Here is a 19,701-nt window from a genome sequence, read left to right as displayed (position 1 = left end):
ATCGCAATCTATAGAAAAAACTACGAGCCTAGTAAATTGTACGAGTAAGCATACTTATTGCGTTTATTTGAGCGTGGCTCGAGCTGTACCATTTTACAGCAGTGACTTGCGTGCAGTATGCCTGTAGTATGTGGCACAAAAATATTGCCATATTCTTTCGCCGGCCGCATGTCAATATTAGTATATACGTATTACGGCTCACACGTGAATGCACGCACCGCGCATGTTTAGTACAGCTGTAACGGCCTACTATCACGACGCAAATAGATGTGAGTGGCGCGGAAATTATGGCTTTCGACCCGGTCAGGCTGCAATATGCCTTGACTGTCCCTAGGCGAATCTACGTGTGCTTTTGGCAGGAGTCACCATAGCATTTTGAAATGTTGTTCTGGCTGGCACTTTTGCACCGCGTGTGTGTTCTGAGTGCCCGGCAGGACTGGCTACTGATAGGCATGCGAAGCATGAGCTTAAGTTGAAGCCAGATTCTAGCTCTACGTTGACGCTTGCTTACAGAACAAATTCTGCTTGTCACAGTCAAGGCACGCCGCAGTTAACCCTTGCCGCTGTTCGCATTTCTTTCAGTCGGATAATACGTACCTGCTGAAGCTGCCTCCGTGGTCTGCAATGCACGTGCTGCAGACATTCCGCACTGTCGAGAAAGGTCTTCTTGACGTTTCACACGAAAACAGCACAAAATTTCAGCAAAGGAACAGCGCAAAACAAGCTTACAGTTGGACTCGGGTTCTGAAGTTTCGCGTTTTATTTGCATAGCGTCTGCTCGCGTGGCAGTTGAGAGTGTTGCTTCGCCGCGCTTGCAACAGATGACGCCACGCTCTTTCCAGTATGGCAGCAAGCACCGAGCTTGCTGTGTTCTGGTGTATAGAAGGAGGCTGAATGCAGATCGAATCATTCTGTTAGAAAAATTTTACACACTTTTGAGAGAAACCACGGCAACCTATAAGACGCCTCAGATGGTACGCCTTGTATTGTGACAACAAACAGAAGAGCCGTGAAACGCGGTAGCAGTCCCTCTGATTTTCGTCTTTTTTTCTTTATACAGGTATTTTGCTGATGTTAGCCTTTTAAAACTTTTTATTACTATTTTTATTTCTATTTTTTATCACTTTCTCACTCAAGTAACCTTTAACTTTTTAAAAGCGAAGAAGTTTTGAGCGTATTGCAGGCTGATCTATCTATCTATCTATCTATCTATCTATCTATCTATCTATCTATCTATCTATCTATCTATCTATCTATCTATCTATCTATCTATTTATTTGTCTATCTATCTATATATCTATCTATCTACTATCTATCAATCTCTCTATCTATTTATTTATCTATCTGTCTATTATTCTATCTATATATTATCAATCTAACCGCTCACGTCTGGGTGCTCTTGTGATCACACCTTTAGGTTGGAGTGAAAAAAAATTAGAAGGCGATGGTAACACTTAGTGTGGTGTGACCAATATGACTCACTGGTAATGACATGAATAATGCGACAATCCCATAGCGAACAATGTCACACCCTTTCCGTCGAAAATGGGGGCCCATACTCCCAGACCTTATTTGTGGTTCATATACCAAGGAAGGCAAAAAACAGACAAATGATTTTGACACGTTAACGTTAAGAAAATGCAGACATCAGCAGCAATGACCACACGGTTGGAACAAAAAAAAATGTTATGCTCCTAGCAATGATCAAACACAAGCGTTTAGCGTAGCAACCAGCTCTCGCAAACCTTTTTCAGCTAGACCCAAATGGTTTTATAAACCTTACCCATGTGTTCCTATGACTAGCCGTTGCGTAGGGTTAACGTCAACTGTTGTTAAGTGCCGTCTACTTAAATTGACTTGCGTAGCAGCGTCCAGGGCTACCATGCTCGCGTACAACAACTCTACTGGTTGGCTTAACGCTTCTTGTATTTCCAATACTCACGTGGCTGTTGGCATCGTTATGCAACTGTAAACAACTGATTAATAGAAAAAATAAAGAAGTTTACACCTATGAATGCGTGTAAATGTATTGTAGACATTTTCAGTGACATTTTTAACGTTTATACTAATAAAATAATAAGGGCACAATTAAAATTATTTGGAAGCTGCGAATAACATGACTTTTGAAGGTAGGAGGATCTGCCAGATTTTTATTTAATTCTATCTCTCTCTCAGTGCTTATTACCATCGTCTTTATTTGTCTCTCTTTCCTATATCTATTTTGGCATCTGTTCGTTTCCTTAACTTTCTTTCTCGATCTTTGCTTACCCTCAGTCCTACTCTGTGTTTTTTTATGTCTCAGTCGTGTAAGTTTTTTCTACCATTTTCACTTTCTCTTTGTCTTTTTCTAATTGTATTGATTGTTTCATATGTTCATTCCTTTATTCCTCTTTGAGGAATTGTGAATAATAGTGGGGAGCACTTTAATCAAAGTTGCCGCGTAGCAGCCCTGGTGGCTTGGTGTGCATAAATGTCCAGGCATCACCAACAATGGAATCGGGACTACGGGCCGAAGCTGTCGGCATCGTATGCTTGAGTAGGCGCATGTCAATTAGGCGTTCCACATTTAACGTAAATTGAGTGACATAAAGTGACAAAGAGGGGGTGACGAAATTGAGTCCTATGCTCCCTAATGTCTACTCTAAACTAATTGAATGAAATAAAGTGGTCATGCTTGTAGGTCTATCAGATTGTTCTATCCCAGTAATGATTGATATCAGGCAATTGGTAAACTTTTTTGTGCGTGCCTCACGAAGCCGTATGCTCCCAAACGTATCGCCATATAATGTAGGCGAAACGTACGGAAACTGGATAAACCTCGCCCTTAGAGTGCTTCACGTCTGAAAAGGGAGTTCCCCAGGCTTTCACTTGTTTGGAAGAACACGAACATAGGGAATAAATAGAAAAAGGGGCGTATATATATTAAAAGATTGAAGGAATAAAAATACGTACAACTCACACTAGCAGTTAAAGGTTGGCACCATACAGTGAAACTACTGTTCGATCTACTAAGAACGAAGTGTCATACCAAGCCCGCGTGCAGGTCCTGCTTAACTAAATTGTTTTGACGGGAGCTTACCACTAGACCAGCGTTAACTGATTTTGGTGGGAAATATCTCGTGAGAAGTGTTGCTTCTTTTTAGCGAAAATAGGGCGCGTGACCAGTGTTCTATAAATTTGGCTGGAGCATGTAATGTGACTAGTTTTGCGTAACTTAACGTCACATACCTAAAGTTAGGTGATTCAGGCCGAAACACGCAATCGTGCATCGTGTTATGTAACATTGCGTGAAGTATCTGATGCTACAAGCTTGTGGACGGAAGGCGTCACGGGACTAGTGTTGTCTGACATCAGCGAAAACATGTAGGGAGCTTTTCCTTTAGGATAACTCCCAATTATTTCATATCAGGCTTTATATACTCGAAACAACAACTGGATATTTTGCCTGAAGTTGACCTCAACCATATTCTACAGTGGTGTGATGACTAGCTTATGACCTTGAACCCTACTAAATGCAAACTAATCTCATTCACTCGGCGTCTAAACCCTCTTCGCTTTTCCGATAACATAGCTATTGTCCCTGTCGAATCAGTAACCACTTACAAATGCCTTGGAGTCGCTCTATCCTACAATTTGTAATGGAACACTCGCATTATTAAGATTGTATCAACATCTAACAGAACCCTGGGCTTCTTAAAACGCCACTTACGCAGCGCTCCGTGTCATGTAAAACTACTTGCCTATACATAATTAGTTAGATCTAAGTTAGAATATGCATCTCCCATTTGGAACCCGCCTGAAGTTGGTCTTACAAATTCCCTTGAATCCATTAAAAATTATGCAGCTAGATTTATTCATGCTTCGTACTCACACGACATCAGTGTTTCATCCCTCAAAGCCACTTATACCTTATCTCCTTTATCATGTCGCCAACGCATCGCAACCCTCTCATTACTTCACAAGTTTTTTCACTCTCCATTTAACCGCCCTCCTTATATTATCCCTGCAGCTCACATATCTCGTCACACTGGCCATGCGCTTCAAGTTTTTCGCCCGCGTGCCCATACTAAAACATTTTCTGCTTCTTTTTTTACCAGAGCAGCAAAAGACTAGAATTGTCTTTCCTATGATATCGCCACAATCACCTCTCCATCAAGCTTCATGCATTATACACAGTTTACAGGCGGTCGCTCAGGTTTGTTGACTTAAGGTAAAGTAGCAGTGCTTTAGTTGTGCTCCCCGAGTGTGCTCGTGATTGTGTGTACCTTCTCATCTTTCTGCAACCTCTTTTCTCCCCTTTATTCCTTCCCCAGTGCAGGGTAGCAAACCGGATGTGCGTCTGGTTAACCTCCCTGCCTTTTCTTGTATCTTTATCTCTCTCTCTCTCTCTCTTCATGCATTATATTTCAAATGCAACTTCACATTTATCATTGTGACAAAAATATCGATTGTATGTTACCCACCCCTTATGTAATACCCTCTCGGGGGTCTTTAAGGAAATAAAAATGAAATGAAATGAAATGAAAACTGAAGCTGTGCCAGAGAATACAGTTTTATCACTCACACGTCGTTTCTTTGCCCGTCATCTTTGAAAAGACTTTTAAATATTGTAGTGCAAGACTTCACAGAAATACTCCGCTGCAGTTTGCTGGGTCTAAGAAGCAGGAGTGTTCAAGTAAAGCTAAATTGCATCGAGTAACCAACATAAATGGCCATCGCACAATTGTGGCATCTAACAACAAGTGGGACGCGTAATTGGATGGTTTACGGCCTTCTATCAGATTCGAAGGGTATTATGGTCAAGCTCGATCCGGTGTGTGGCTTGACCACTCTGACAGTGGTTGTGAGCCTCTCCCCATCTTTCCTCTTCTACCGTTCCGACTCTCTGCTCTGGGCATCCCTCTCAGCAGTGTCTATCACCCAATTGTGCATGTGTGTCCCTCCCACTCTCTCTTTCATTCTATGCTCCCCCAACTCACAACGCCGACGCAAGCAGTGTCTGCTAGAGAGTCTCTTGATTAAAAAAAACGGAATGCTCGTGCTGCACAGCGAATCACTGGCCACTCGGTGTATACATGTAGCGGATCTTGGCCTCCAAGGGAGTGATCGTGGAAGAGTTTTCGTGTGTGTTCTTCAACAATGAAAATTCGCAGCGTCAACGTTAACTAAAAGCGGACTGTGGGGTCACTGTGTCCCATTGGAGTCTTCTCCGTCTCATTGCCCATTAGCAGCAATTGAAATGTTTCATTAGAAAACACCAGCCAATCACTGCGTGCTTTGCCAAAGTCACCTAGAAGAGAGAAGGCCCCCGCGCGCCCTCCTCTTTCAGGTTGCTACGTCACGGTAGTGAGATGGTTGTGTCGGACGGGGAGAGCCGGCGAGACAGCGCTGGCCGGCGCCACCAACTCGCGCAGGGCGCCTCGCAAATCAGCTGGTCCTTGCTTGGTTGGCTTGGCTTAGCGTGACTATTACGGCGACTACGGCTTGACAAAAATATTGTAGGGTCGAACCAAAAAGGCGATTCTCGTTCAGCTTTATGATTTTTAGGAGCGAAGCTCCTTATAGCGGTATTCGTTCGTTCCTCGTAGTCGTAGTAGTAGTCGTAGTGTGTAACCAGTCTCACACTTTGACCTCCAAGGTGGCGCCGGTGAGAGATTTTTTCTGTGCGTTGTTGAATAATAAAAAATTCGCAGCGTGCGCGTTAACTAAAAGTCGAATGCTCCTGTCTCTCATTCCCCTTTAGCAGCCATTGGCATGGACATTGAGCACTATCTGGCAAGAAAGAGTTGCTACGTTATACCCGCTGGGCATAACCTCCTTGGTTAAAGAAAGGTTTAGAGAGCGTTGGGCCACAGTGCCATGAATACAGTGAACTAGTATATACCGTGAACTCGAGGTGGTTAAAGGTGGGAAGTAGACACGAAGCGCAAGCCGTAAGAAAGTGTGCGTGTGCCACCTCTCGTTTAGTCCTTGGAATGTCCGCTGGATGGTGGTGCATATGCGAAATATATGATGAAAATATGCGAGATGGTGGTACTTGAAATGTTGAATAGATGGACGAACGGACACACAGACAGATGCATGGACGAACTCACGAATGGCTGCACCGACAGATGGACGCATGGACGAACGCAGGGGCGGATGCATGGACGAACGCAGGGATGGACGCACAGATGGACGTGTGGACGCACAAACAGACGCACGCACGGACGAGCGAACGGACGCATGGACGGCCTCACAGACGGACGCATGGACGGACGGAAGCAAGAACGAATGGACGGATGGATGCTTCGCCCCATTCTCCATCAATTACTCCGTGAATATGCTGCCATTTTTTTATAATTACGATCACAATTCAAAACAAATAGATGAAATAACTGGAAATAATCTTGTAACAATTATGAGAACATAGATACGTAACCCGGTTCGTCCGATGTTTGACTGAATTTGTCTCAGTTGCTGGCAACAATAGCTGCAACGCTTTATGCGTCGTTCTTAATACGTTGGAACGAAACAAACGATGCGACAATGCCTGGTTGTTGCTGTGCACCCAATTGCAAATCAAATTATGACGGCGGTATGACTGCACAGATTTCCTACTGACCCAACGATGCGGGCAGCGTGGACCAGGGCGGTTTCCCGGAAGGACTTCATTCCAACGAAGTACACAGTGGTAAGCGTTCTCTTGTCTGTTGTTGCTCGGTGTTCTCAGATAAAAAGCTTTCGACGCTTAATTTTTTCACTGACCGTGCACGTTTTTTTTTACAAATGGAACCAGTGTGACGCACGCACTGAATTTTATTTCTTTCTCTACGACACAGAGACATTCAACATATCGGCCAGTGTTTTATTGACAGCTTTTGTCCTGTTTTATGCTCACTTGATTTTTATTTTATTTCAGCTCTATGAAAAGCATTTCCTGCCAACAGACTATGTGAAAACGACTGTCTATACAAATGTCAAAACTGGGAAAGGTTACCGAAAGCTTACCGAAGTTGCTCTGAAACCGCTCGCTTGAAACAAACTGCAGTTCTAAGTTTGTTTCCCAAGTGCCCCGCGTATTTATCGGGGCAACAAGCTCCAGTTCGAGAAGCGCAGAAAGAGGAAAGATTGCGCTTGGAAGCCGCTGCTTTGCAAGAGGCAATACTGCTTTCGGAGCAGACTAAAGCTGAAGACGATGCCAAAATAAAATTGATTGTTTCTCTGACTTGCTCGGCGCTTTGCCAGGCTTTCTGAATTCGGACGTTTGGACTATCATCAACTAGGACGGGAAGTTTTCTTCTTGGATTTGGCACCTGCAGTTTGTTCGTCGGTGATTGTGTCATCAGACCTTCACGTAGAGGTGTTTTTTGGTGAAACACGCGTGAACAATACTGGTGATGTGCTTGTCTCCGATAAGCTGTATGACCTAGGAGATTTGAAAGCAGAGCTGCAAATGCTTGAAGAGCTTTAGAAGAGTATTTGCATTGACTCTTCTTCTAAAATACGTAATCTTCTGCAGTTGGTATCAACGTTACTGGACGAAATGAGTGACGAATATGTTGCTTGCAAAATGCAAGAATGGCATTTGGTGGTGCTAAAATTTGTGAGAAGCCAAGTTGAACTTTTTTTAAGCAACGCTAACCGATATCCAGATTTATTGGTTTTCGGCCAGCATTTTGTTCACAATTTGTCCTCACCCATACAAGTTCTTTAGAAGTTCGATGAAACTCAAGTTGCCACACCCTGACACAATCAGAAGGCTCTGTTCATCATATTAAGTCCTGCAATAGAGCAAGAGGAATCTATTTTTTTTACTTATGCGAAGCGGGTTGTGCACACCTACAAAGAGCATGAACGGACTGTAACGGTAATGATAGATGAAGTGCACCTCCATTCATACTTTGATTACAAGGCGGGCTTCGTGGCAGGTGCTGATGCTAATTCATTAAACCCTGCAAAAACAGCCCATGCCTTTATGATCCAGAGCCTGCATTCTTTGAACAAAGATGTTGTGCACATCTTACCTGTTGCACAGATTGATGCAAGGGTGCTGCATAACTTTCTTCGGAAGATTATTATTGATATTCAGGCATCTGGTGTCAAGATCACAGCACTGATATCAGGTAATAACTCCATAAACCGTAAATCTATCTCGTTCTTTGCTAAGCCCGCTAGTCTCAGCACTGTATTGCAGCATCCTGCTGCTCCATAACGGCGTTTGTTTTTTGTAGTAGACCTTGTTCACTTGCTTAAGCGCATTAGGAAGAACTGGCTCAACAGCGCAACTCTGGGAAGTGCATGTATTTCCCTGACCCCAAAAGTACTTACGCTCAACCAAAAATTCTCACAGCATCATTAAAATGTTGAGTCAGCTGCGCGAAGCTGAGAAAAACGAGCCTTTAAAGGTAGTGTCAACGCTTACCTAAAAAGCACTGAATCCTTCAAACATGGAGTGCCAAAATGTCAAGCTAGCCCTGAAGATTTTCAGCTCATCCACATTTGCTGCTCCTAACATTGTTTCACTTCAGCATGCAAAGGAAAAATCCGTATACATTGACACCATTTTAATGTGGTGGAACATAGTTATTGTAAAGACAACAAAGAAAGAACAGCGACTTTGAGATGAGTTGCAAGGTCCAATAACATCATCATCTTGTCCTCAACTCGAATGAATACCTGAGCACCGTAGTTCACTGGCTCGACCACTGGGCGAGCATCAAGCGTGACAATGGCTGCCTCACGCGTGAAACACATTCTGCTTTGAGCCACACTACTGTAGCCTTGCACGAACTGGCCATATATTGCCTGGAAAAACTTCATTTCCCTTATGCTCTCTTGGGAAAGTTTCAAACCGACAGCCTGGAGGGTCGGTTTCGTAAATACCGGCAGTTGTCTGGGGCCAACTACCATGTGTTTATCAGGCAAATATACGAGTCAGAGAAAGAACTGCGAAGGTAGACATGCAGTCATTGCAGCGACAATTTCGTGCCTGCATGTCAGAATCTGACATTCAGGCAAAAGCCTCGAGGCTACCAGCGGTAACTTATGTTAATGGCTACTGCGCGCACGCTGCTTTGCAGAAGCTGGCATGCACGTCGTGCCCAAAAAACCTTGTTCTGCATGATGTAGACGTAGATGGCGCAGAAAATGCACTAATCGCAACCATGTCTAGAAGTGGGCTGAAGTTCCCACGTGCCACTGTTGGGAATACTATGCTTTTGACAGAAATCATCATGGATAAGCTCAGGGCTGCAGAAAACTCCACACAGTTTTTCTGTCTTTCTAGCCAGAAGTATGCGCTTGTGGGATTTGTACTTTCAGCCCTCGAAGAGATGGAGGACCTAGATACGTGTTTTTGGTCACACACCAGAGGAGGTGATGCAGCTTCTCCTGAGTGCTGCAGCGAACACACTGTTGAACAATTTGCGCTGCAGAGAAAATGATAAGCTGTCCCATGGGAAGAATCAAAGAAAACTAAAAACATTGAAAGCTTCAAAAATGCCACTGTTTTGTCATCTAGTATTTGTGTATATGTCTTGTTTTTTTAGCTGTATGTATGCTTTGTACCCCGTTCTACTTGTATAACCTGATATTTTAAATCATGAATGGAGCGTTTTGTTTGTGGGAGTGTCCTCATTAAATGAACCAAAAAAAGTTCGAAGACGAACTGAATATTAGGTGTACTTTTCTTTCTATTTTTTGAGCCTGAAATTAGTTTTTGTGCATGAAGTTTAATCTAGTCCTCAAAACTATCGTTTGCTGTTTAGCTCCCAGAAGGGAGTGCTGTGATGATGAACACTGCCCATCAGTTATGCAGACATGGCCTAATAGCATACCGGGCAAGTGCTGCCCAGAACCTTTTGAGGACACACACAATGGATGGAAGCAGGCAACGTGTCAAAAGAATGTCAATTTTTTCATGATGGCCTTTGTACTGACTCAGGTGGCAGAGTTTTTTTTTCTTTGGCTGTTATACATTTTATTCAGTGAAAGGAAATGAAATATTGACTACTCAGGGTTGGTATTACTTGGAAAGTGGTAGGTTTTTGAAGCCACAATTTTTTCGACACGCACGCGTGGTGAAGCCAACTTGTAGGCCCATCGCACTATCATGACGTCACGCCGCCGTGTGGAGCCTTGAATTTTCTAGGTGGCTTTGAATTTGCGCCTTTTCAGGTTTCTCTCCTGCGCAATGCCGCAATGAGGGCGAGCGTCAATGACACCGCAAGTGTAAGCGTTAGCGCCCACTGCTTGGCATATACGCATAGTTTTCTTTAGCGGGACATGGTGTAACTATTTTTGTTTTCTACAGAGCCCTGAGCCAAAGAATTCTCATAATATTTGATAGCCATCAGGTCCAAGACCAGACGACGGGCAATCTGATTTGTCATTGAACCAGAAAACAGCACATTGGAAGGCTTTTTCGAAGTGGAGAGTGCGATAACCACGCAGAGCACTCTCGACAGGCGCACTCACTGACCTACTACCACGCATATACCGCCTTGCACTCTCGAAAACGTCTGTGTTGTGCACAGCGTGCATACAAGTAGCTCAAATGGTGCAGGCACGTCTCAAAAAACTTGCCTTAGAATATGTGCGGAAGGTGCGCTGACATGCAAAAAAAAAACCGCAGCAAGCTGGAGACGGCGGGGAGCCTTCAACAGAACGTGCAGTTGAGCCAGCAGCCATCAGGCGGTGACTACACCTGATCTCGAGCGAAATGCCTCAGCACGCTTTGTCTTGCCCAATCGTTCCTGTTTTTCGGTATTGTCACTAATATATTTTTGAAAAACTCTCTACATTCATGAAACCATTAGTCATGAGTAGTCAAGGATCTGCATTCACTGAAAAAATTCAGTACCTATTTATTTATCACATAACATCTCGCAATTTTTGCTTAGTTTTAAAAAAACATATTTGCAACGACGCCTTTTTTTACCTTGAAAAAACGCACTAGCACTAAGAAGTAATCCCCACGTGAACTTACTAAGAGAGAGAGCAAATGTTAGGCATATGTTTTAAATGTAAACTTATATTTACTATTCATTGAAAACTTCTGTATGAAGATGAAACCTGTGTAGATATCAGTGAACACAGGTAAAAAATGGCGACTGTAGCAAGACAATTCTTCATGAAATGTTGCATGCAAACAAGTCCTCCCGACGGCAGCCTGCTTTTGTACACGCTCGTCTTTTTGTTATTATGACATAAACCCTGTCGCAGGGTGCCGTGGCGCCAAACATGGACAATAGCTTGCGACAATATTCACACGATGCGCAAGAACAGAATGCATGACTGTGGATTATAGACACCTAAACATATGCTTTTTTCGATGGCCGTGTTCTTTAGCGTTGTTTGATTTTGCTTGCTTTAAGTATTAGCACATATATCCTCATATAAGAATACTTACGTAGTTAATACCAGTGTGCTTGTCGGCTTTCATGTTGTGAGTAGGTTTCGCACTAATACCAGGTAGACATTCAAAGAGTAAGCTCTGAAACCCAATAATAATGTAGTTTGTCTTGGAATTAAGCACTTACCCAACTTAGATTAGCAATAGGGCTTAAAGACGGTAGAGGCTGAAAAGAATATAGAATGGAAGCGTAGAATTAGTAACGCCTGTACACACAAAAGCAGGATTGTACGTATAATTTGGTTAGCCCAATTCACCAGGTTTTAGTATTGTCTAATCACTCATATATTCCAGAAGAATTTTTTTCGCGCAGGTTGCATAAATATCCACACTGCGTGTCTGGAAACGGTACAGCTTTCAAGTTGAAGCAATTAAAAAAGTAAAAGAATCATTTAAACTTTACGGTTCTTCTGGCTGAATTGGTGCCCCATAAGTACGCTTTCTATAGTGGGATAAGGCTGCCTGGGTGGCGCTGTGCTTTATTTTCTAAAGTATGCAATACATTGTGCCTAAGTAGTATTATGTACGTAGTTTTACATTAGCGATTTCACGCATGCAAAGCCATTACAATGTTTCGTCAATGACAGGTAATTGTTTTTGCTAATGCCAATTTATTTTGGTTTGATTCCCTGATTAGCTGCATGTCATACCAAAATAGAGTCAGTCTAGCTCACACACTGCAATGTTCTATTATGTTGACAAAGCACGTGACTGCTCACTGACTACCAATTTCTTTAAAGACTAGCTCACAGCACACATGACGAACTAACCACTTTAAAGTCTACTGAAACCATGAAGCTTAAAAAACAAGTTTTAGAAGAAACACAACCAGACTTTTCTTCGTTCAGAAAACTTGTATAGATATAAAAGCATGGTTGGGAACTTACCATGAAATGTCTGTGCTCTGCGTAACAAGTCAAGTTACACCGAAAGATTGGTGTTGGGTCTAATTTGCAGTAAGCTTATCTTGATATAAGGGAAATTCAAAGCAGGAAAGATTGGTGCGCGAAATCAGCCGCATTGACACAATGACTTTAATTGTTGCTCTATTACTGATTATTGAGTTGTGGTAAAGATAGGGCCTGCTTCTCAGATAAAAGAAAAGGATTGATCCTAAAAGCTGTTGATCTTAATTTTGAGAGCCGACTTAAGTGATGAGCTCCCGAGGCTTATCGACGCTATCATACATCGCCAAATACAGGGACGTCTTAAAAAAAACTTCCCACTTCGAATTTATTGTGCGAAATTGTTGCATTTATGCAGAGCCGTGACGACAGGGATGTATATCACCTGTTGCTCAAATATCCAAACCACGACAAAACAAAAAGTGATTTGAAGAACATCTCGACACGGTTGACTGGGAGCAAATGCTCCCAGAAAATGCTGGGCCCATGGCCATCTTGAACAAACAAAACAGCAATATGACGAACAGCCTGTACAATTTTTTAAAGACAAAAATATTTGTTACCAGAACTAACCTTACAGACAAAGTTGAAACTGCAAAATGTGACAATTTGCTCGTTATGTCCAAACCAGAAGATTTGGACTGACTGATGTTGGACAGCATATATGTATATAAGTGAGTGTGTTTCCTAATTACTATTTCGCAATTATCTAGCGAAAAGCGGTGGTCGTCGCAAACTAATGGCTACAATGCGTTCCTTTGCACTTTATTTCAAATAATTAAAGAGTGCCCGAAAGAAGTAAGAACACGGACTATGCCACGTCCTGGTCAATATTTATCTAGGATTTCATCGGAATTGAGCTCTACACAATCGATACCTGCTCTGCTGGCGGCGTAGCTTTGAAGGTACTCTACATTAGACCCAATCACCGAGAGATAGAGTTGTTGCCCTTGAGTGGAACCATACATATTGATGGAAATGGGCATGTGCTTATATTTACGTTACTTCTAAGAACACTCATGTGGCACAATATTGAGAGAAAGCCACTACGTCATTTACAAAATAATATAGCTTAATTTCAAATCAAATAAAAAATCAAATCATTTTATTTTGCCAGAAAGAAACAGGTTCTGGAGAAGCTCACTGGCTAAAAGCTTTTTATGGACAGCTTGACGAGGCCAGTGGAACGTGAATCCCTCAAAATTGATGATTCACTTCACACCTCATGAAGTGACTGTTTAGTTTCATTCGCCTTCGTATGTAGGGTCCTACTCCATCTTGTCGTCGCCCGTCAGTGCCTACTGAAATTACCTTTTAGAATCGCACAGGGATTTACGACATTGTTATATATTCAGACGGAACCTTTCGTGACAAATGGGCTATGACACCACCACACAAAATTCATCCCAAGCATTTTCTGTTCAGAATACTCATTCACATTACCCATATTTTGTTTCAACAACCTTCTACAAGGCGCAATGAAATTATAGGTATTTAACGAGAGTTCTCTGGTGCACTTTGCAGTGCTCACTCGTTACGCTTGCTTACATTCTTTTTTACCGGAAAAATAATGGCTGGCGCAATGAATCATGTCATTTTGGAGGTGAACTTAGGCCTTTGCTGTTGCTTGAGATTTTTTGTTCTGCGATGTTGTACCAACAGAGCTACCACGTATTCTACCTACCGGTTTGTTTTGCAGGGTATATATGTGCATTGCACGTGGGAGCGTTCTGCCGTCTAAAATATTCTACCAAGGCGTCTGTTCAGTTCAGCGAGTCGTTTGGCAACGAATCATCGCTAATTTTTGCATGCTGATTTCGTGCGTACCCTACGTAGTCTATCTATTTGGTTTCGTTATATTCAATGGAGGGACATTTCAGAGCTGAAGTATTGAAATTGTTCACATTTTTTTTAACTTTGATTCTGTTCAATGTATATTAACTTTCAGCAAGCTTAAGTGGTGCCTTGCATGAATCGCAAATATTGCACATAATGTGCCTCATGCGCCTCATTCCGCCAAGAAGATTCAGCTCGGTAAGCGGAGCGCAAGTATTCGTGTGAAGAAGCGTGCCGTTATGGTCACAATTCCCGCCTCTCTGCTAACTTCTATTGTACTTCAGCGGCACCTTCTCAAGAACATCGTTTTTGGAGAAATTTTAGACACGCCGAATTTTCCACCAATAGGAAAACCATACGTGCGTGTTTTTGTTGATATTCATATTTCTATCCTGCTGATCGAAGCTGCAACATCAAAATGCAGTACATTGCGTAGTTCCTGCAAGAGGTTGAGCATGGTTGTAACATAAACGCTACTGAATTGCATGTTATACGCTTCCGCTTCCTTGCAGAAACCACCCTGTGACACTGACAGCCGAACCAATGACGATGGCGTAGTACGTTTGCACACCATATCCTTGATAAACATTTGGACCCGTGCAACACCAATGGTCCTCACCAGCTGCAAATCTGCGAAATCGGCTGCGGTCATAGTATGTCGCAGTGTAGTTTTTTTATCACGTCGATGAGCTTAATGTAGCGTTTTGTAGCGCACACATATTGTTGCAGAGCACCACCCATGGACAGCGTAACTGAACTGAAATATTTCCTTTGACCATGGGGCTAATATTTATGTGGCGAGCTTCTATGATTTCACAATGTATCTTCGTATGATATAGATTTAAACGTGGCGCAGGAATTCATTCGCTGAAAGAGGCTGGGGCTATAGGTCCGCAAACCAATTTCTACCTGTGCTAACAAATTGGTTGAGATTCCTCCACGCACGGTCTTGAATCGTTCAGCTTGCCACCTATAAGAAATGGACAGTGTGCATATACTGCCTATTTGGTGGAGCAAGACTTGAGCATGGTTACATTACTTCACATGCGAGAACAATGCGCATGCGCTAGATAGGGATGCTGAAATAATTTTCCAATGTGAAATGCGTGTAGCGCTAGGATATTCGCCATATTTAATTTTCATGGCTTTCTTCAAGAATTAGTGCAATATTGGGGAGGTGCGAAGAATATTTGAAACAATTCGCTGGATTTTACGGTTATTTTTTATTCTGGTTTTTTGAGTCTGGCTTGCATTGCAAGAAAAGCTGATGTTATGTAGTGCTTTGTTTGGTCCTCAAGGATATTATAGTTTGGATAACACTTACCGGAATGCTGCTAGGAGAGTGAGGTAAACGAAGTTGGGGTGACCTATGCTGGAAAATAAAAGAAAACGTGCGTGCAGTGCTCGCCAACCTGCTTCCAAAATAAGAGAACGATGATCCGGATTGTGCCGTTAACGTTAGCGTTTGTTCGCAAATAATTGACGGTGGACGTTTCAACCCTCCTGCTGATATGCCATGGACGGTCAGAAATATTGAAGCGCCCCAAAAATTCATCCATTCAGTAGGAGAAATTGAAACAGCACTAGCACGATGCTCAACCACTGGCTTTTCCTTGTGCCAGTGGTATGCCAACTCAATAACGAATACTCGTTCCATTTTGATGATCGAGATTTACTCCTAATTATTTGCCCTCACCTTGCTTGATTTCTGTTTAGTTCTTGAAATGCTGATATGGGGCATCGTCTACGTCAACCTCCTTTTAAGAAGGCATCTTGAGTTGAGCACGGGGCTTTCTCAAAAATTGACTCACGATGATTTCACAAAGTCAGGCCTTCTATCGAGAACAATTTCTCCAGAATCCAAACAAACGAAAGCTCACCAACTACCAATATGGACAATCAATTTATGGTTTCAGTAATATTCAAGAAAATTCTGTCCGGCTAGAAAAAGAAACTAGAGGAGGTCGTGAAATAAGGTAATCCTGTAAATTCCGTATATAGGCTATTGAATCATGCTTGCCTGTTCTCGAGCACGCACCACCATGAGATAATGCTGCACTGTATGCAAACCTGGGCTGCTGAACTCAGAGCTTCACTTTTGCTGTCAACAAGGTCTATTCTAAAAGAAGTGTTTTATAGAATCATCACACAGGAACAGCATCAATGAATAGGGTCTGGTGAAATTGTAAGAACAAAACAGTGATTATGTATAGGCCAGCCAAATGCAGTATTTTATATACACTTAACGTTGAGTTTCCAAACATGAAAAGGTTTCCCAACATCGGTAGATCTCGTCTTGGCTTTGGAAAGATACCGCTTGAAAAGGCGCCGAAATGACACCAAATGGATTAATGTGACGACTATCTTGTTGTGGGACTGAGTCCGAGCTGCCTCGTTCTCCTGAATTTTTGTGAATTATTAGGCAGTTGTTGCTGACTTGTCCTTATGCAAATCGACAACTCCAGCTGTTTTTTTTTTCGAGTGTTCTGTGTGGAAAGCTTTCACCTCTTTAATCCCTAAACACTTGAGTACAGTGCAGTTGGCATGGTTGTCAGGTCATTCAGGCATACTTATAAACGAAATGATTGATGCTCTCGCGCGGTTGTCTCTAGATAGTCCTGTAATATTCTTTTTACATGATACTATCTTTATTATTGCGTCCCACTTTTGTTAATATTCTTTCGTTCTAAATTCTCTGAAAGTTAGGCTATGGGTTCAAGAATACGGCCACCTTTGTTGTGCTTGGGATATTACTTGGTGCCAAATTCGCAAATTGGAAGTGTGCTTCACGAACTTTCTTTGCAGTGTTTCTCCCCTTGATTTTTATTCATACAGGTCTGATCAGGTGCCATCTCCTCTTTGTTTTCTTGTCAAGAATCTGAAAACATTGATCAATTTTCGCTGACTTGCAGATATTTCACAAGCTGGTAGAAAACATTTAGAACTTTAGTTCATCAAATTAAGAATTTTCTTTAATTCTGAAGACATTCTTTCTTTTTCAATTTTCCCTCTGGATCACAGCAACAGTAATGTCTGCATAGCAGTGTGTGATTTTCTTGGAGACACAAGAAGGTTTTCTTGTTATCTTATTCCTAATAAAAATCTAGTTCTTTGGAATTACGTTATTGATTCATGTAAATTATTAGTTATGTACTTCTTATATTCAAGTGTCTTTATTATTGTATTTTTATTTGATTGATATCTGAATCATTCCTTTTCTTTCATGAAATTTCAGTTCTATTGTTCCCATTATATTGACCGTCGGTTTTAGAGCCAATCACCTGCAGTAGGTACGAGCCAAAGCATGGACACAAGCAACCATTTTACACAAGGTGTGCAATTTTTACGCGACCACTGCCATCTTCATGAATACTTCTTGTAACATATTTTAGAGGAGGTGCATCGTATCGTCCCTGTTTTTTCATAAATATTTACACTAAAAATATGTTGGGTGTGGCACCCTTCATACAATCCTAAATAATGTTGTGGACTTATCGAAAATATTAGAGCTCTAAAAATGGCAATAACTAAAGGGTTTTCAAATGCGTGTAGCTGAGAACTTTTCTAGAAGTGTCCAGATCAATCGTCAAAAATTAAGGGACGCCACTGCACCTTTTTTGACGATGGTTCCACGTTAAAGTATTGTACGTTCATGCTTATGTAAACATTGAAAGATATGATTGGAATTGTATTTACTGTTCATTAGGGACAGGAGTATTGTAAACAGTCTACAAATAACTCTTGTCTTCAATCTAACCGTACGAAATGAGCATCTCATTTCGCAAAACCTACCTATAGATACTGAATTTCAATGAATGGAGCCTTTTAGTATAGGCTTCCTAATTATATACACTTGCTTGCCACTCATTCTACTAAAAGTATTGGTCTCAGAGGTGGGTTTAAAGGACGATTCGGCAGTCACCCCAGTTAAATGGTATATTTGTTGAAGATAGAGTGCCATATTGCTAACCATGCACGGTTGTCTAGTGGCTAAGGCACTCGGTTGCTGGCCCGCAAGTCGCGGGATTGAATCCCGCCATGGCGGTCGCAAATTAGGGGAGCCGAAATTGCTTGAGGCCCATGTGCCTATATTTATGTACACGTGCGTTAAAGAACCCGAGGAGTTCAACATTTCTGGAGCCCTCCACTACGGTGTCTCTCAAAACGATATTTTGGTTTTTGAACGTCAACCCCAAATAATTATTAGCCATTGTAATATTTCGTGCATGCAGGTAGCACCATTTCGCAATGTAAACTTTTTAAGCATACTTACTGGACCTGGAAGGGGTGGACCCTGAAAAAAAGACAGGAGTATAAATAAATAAGATATAAGGTACATCAATACACACTCCTCTAAAGCTTGAATTTTTATTAAAAAGCAAATATAATTGTGAATTTCCCAAAATTATACAAAAAGCCACTGTTCGTTACCAGCCTTTTTTTTGACGCTGATCTGCATGGTAATCGTTAATCCTCAGAGTTGCACCTTGCCGGACAAACGGTTGATCCCCTCAAGTTCTCCAATCAAATGAACTTTTTGTTCCCAGTTCAAACTTTGTTTTTTGTTTATTTTCCGCCAGGCATAATACTTTTTTCGCCTGTTTTTTGCGCAGTGAGCAACAAATTCCGCAGACAACAACACGCGAAAAAGTAGTTAGCCATCGATGTGTAACTGCTTTCACAGTCACGGCAACAATGAAAGACAAAGGTGAGACATCAAAATGTTATTTTTTTCTACATACAGAACAAGATTCTCCATTCTTTTAAGTGAATAAATTGGTAAGTGTACAAGTCCAGCCTTGGACCTATGAAATGGCTTTTACCCGAAAGCAATAAGGGAGTGCATAGAGTTTCCTAAATAAACACTAGAGGAAACTCTGGCGCTAGTGTCTATGGGAGCTTCAGCGCATGGTGCTTCAGCGAGCATGAGAATTATGCGTTTGACATGGATTTCCCTAGTCTTCGTATATTTCACAGCAGTTCTAGCTTCGCGCGGCTTGAAGCTGTTTTGTCACTAAACAACAATCAGCTAACGATCGGCAGTTACGCTTCCCCACCTTAACAATTCAAGCTTTCTGTTTCGAATCGGGTCACAAAGTGAAAAACAGTTTATTCTTTTCTTCAAGAAAAAAAAACATCAGAACGCAGCACCAAACAAATCCAAAAGTGTGTTCGCCGTCTGTGACCACAAAAACAAGCAAATGCATGTTATACCCATAATTCTCATAGTAGCTGAATGATCGCTGAACGACTCCTTTCTCTTAAGAAACCGAATACTTTACTTGTGCAAAACAGTAACAAAATATATGCGTACTGCCCTGTATTGTGATATATTTATACATCGTAAAAATATTTCCCCTAATAAATGAAAAAACAATTTTAAATATATTTCGATACAGAAATACAGATACGCTGAAGTCTCATCTCTCTAAAATGGTATTGCTATGCAATTGTGCCACAATACTGCCTAGCCCTGCTGTTGGGCGGGGCCAGCCGGAATGAGCGGGGCTGAATATCTATGCCACGGACATGAAAGAAGTGATGGTGGCCATAAGGGCTTTGTAG

General features: G+C 41.9%; 1 protein-coding gene across 3 annotated transcripts in view; it reads right to left on the bottom strand.

The window, feature by feature from the left end:
- Positions 1-19,701, bottom strand: part of LOC142765419 (uncharacterized) — a 179,839-nt gene that overhangs the window by 126,635 nt on the left and 33,503 nt on the right. For all 3 annotated transcript variants that reach the window (XM_075866403.1, XM_075866405.1, XM_075866404.1), the window contains exons 3-5: positions 18,410-18,430; positions 15,461-15,508; positions 11,523-11,561 (exon numbers count right to left, since the gene is read on the bottom strand). In XM_075866403.1, the coding sequence (XP_075722518.1) occupies positions 11,523-11,561; positions 15,461-15,508; positions 18,410-18,430 (108 nt within the window). The remainder of the gene's footprint in view (positions 1-11,522; positions 11,562-15,460; positions 15,509-18,409; positions 18,431-19,701) is intronic.

Source organism: Rhipicephalus microplus, chromosome 6 (assembly GCF_043290135.1).
Source record: "Rhipicephalus microplus isolate Deutch F79 chromosome 6, USDA_Rmic, whole genome shotgun sequence".
In the NCBI taxonomy this organism is placed as follows: domain Eukaryota; kingdom Metazoa; phylum Arthropoda; class Arachnida; order Ixodida; family Ixodidae; genus Rhipicephalus; species Rhipicephalus microplus.
The sequence above is the reverse complement of the archived record's forward strand: the minus strand, read 5'-3'. Positions and strand labels throughout refer to the sequence as shown.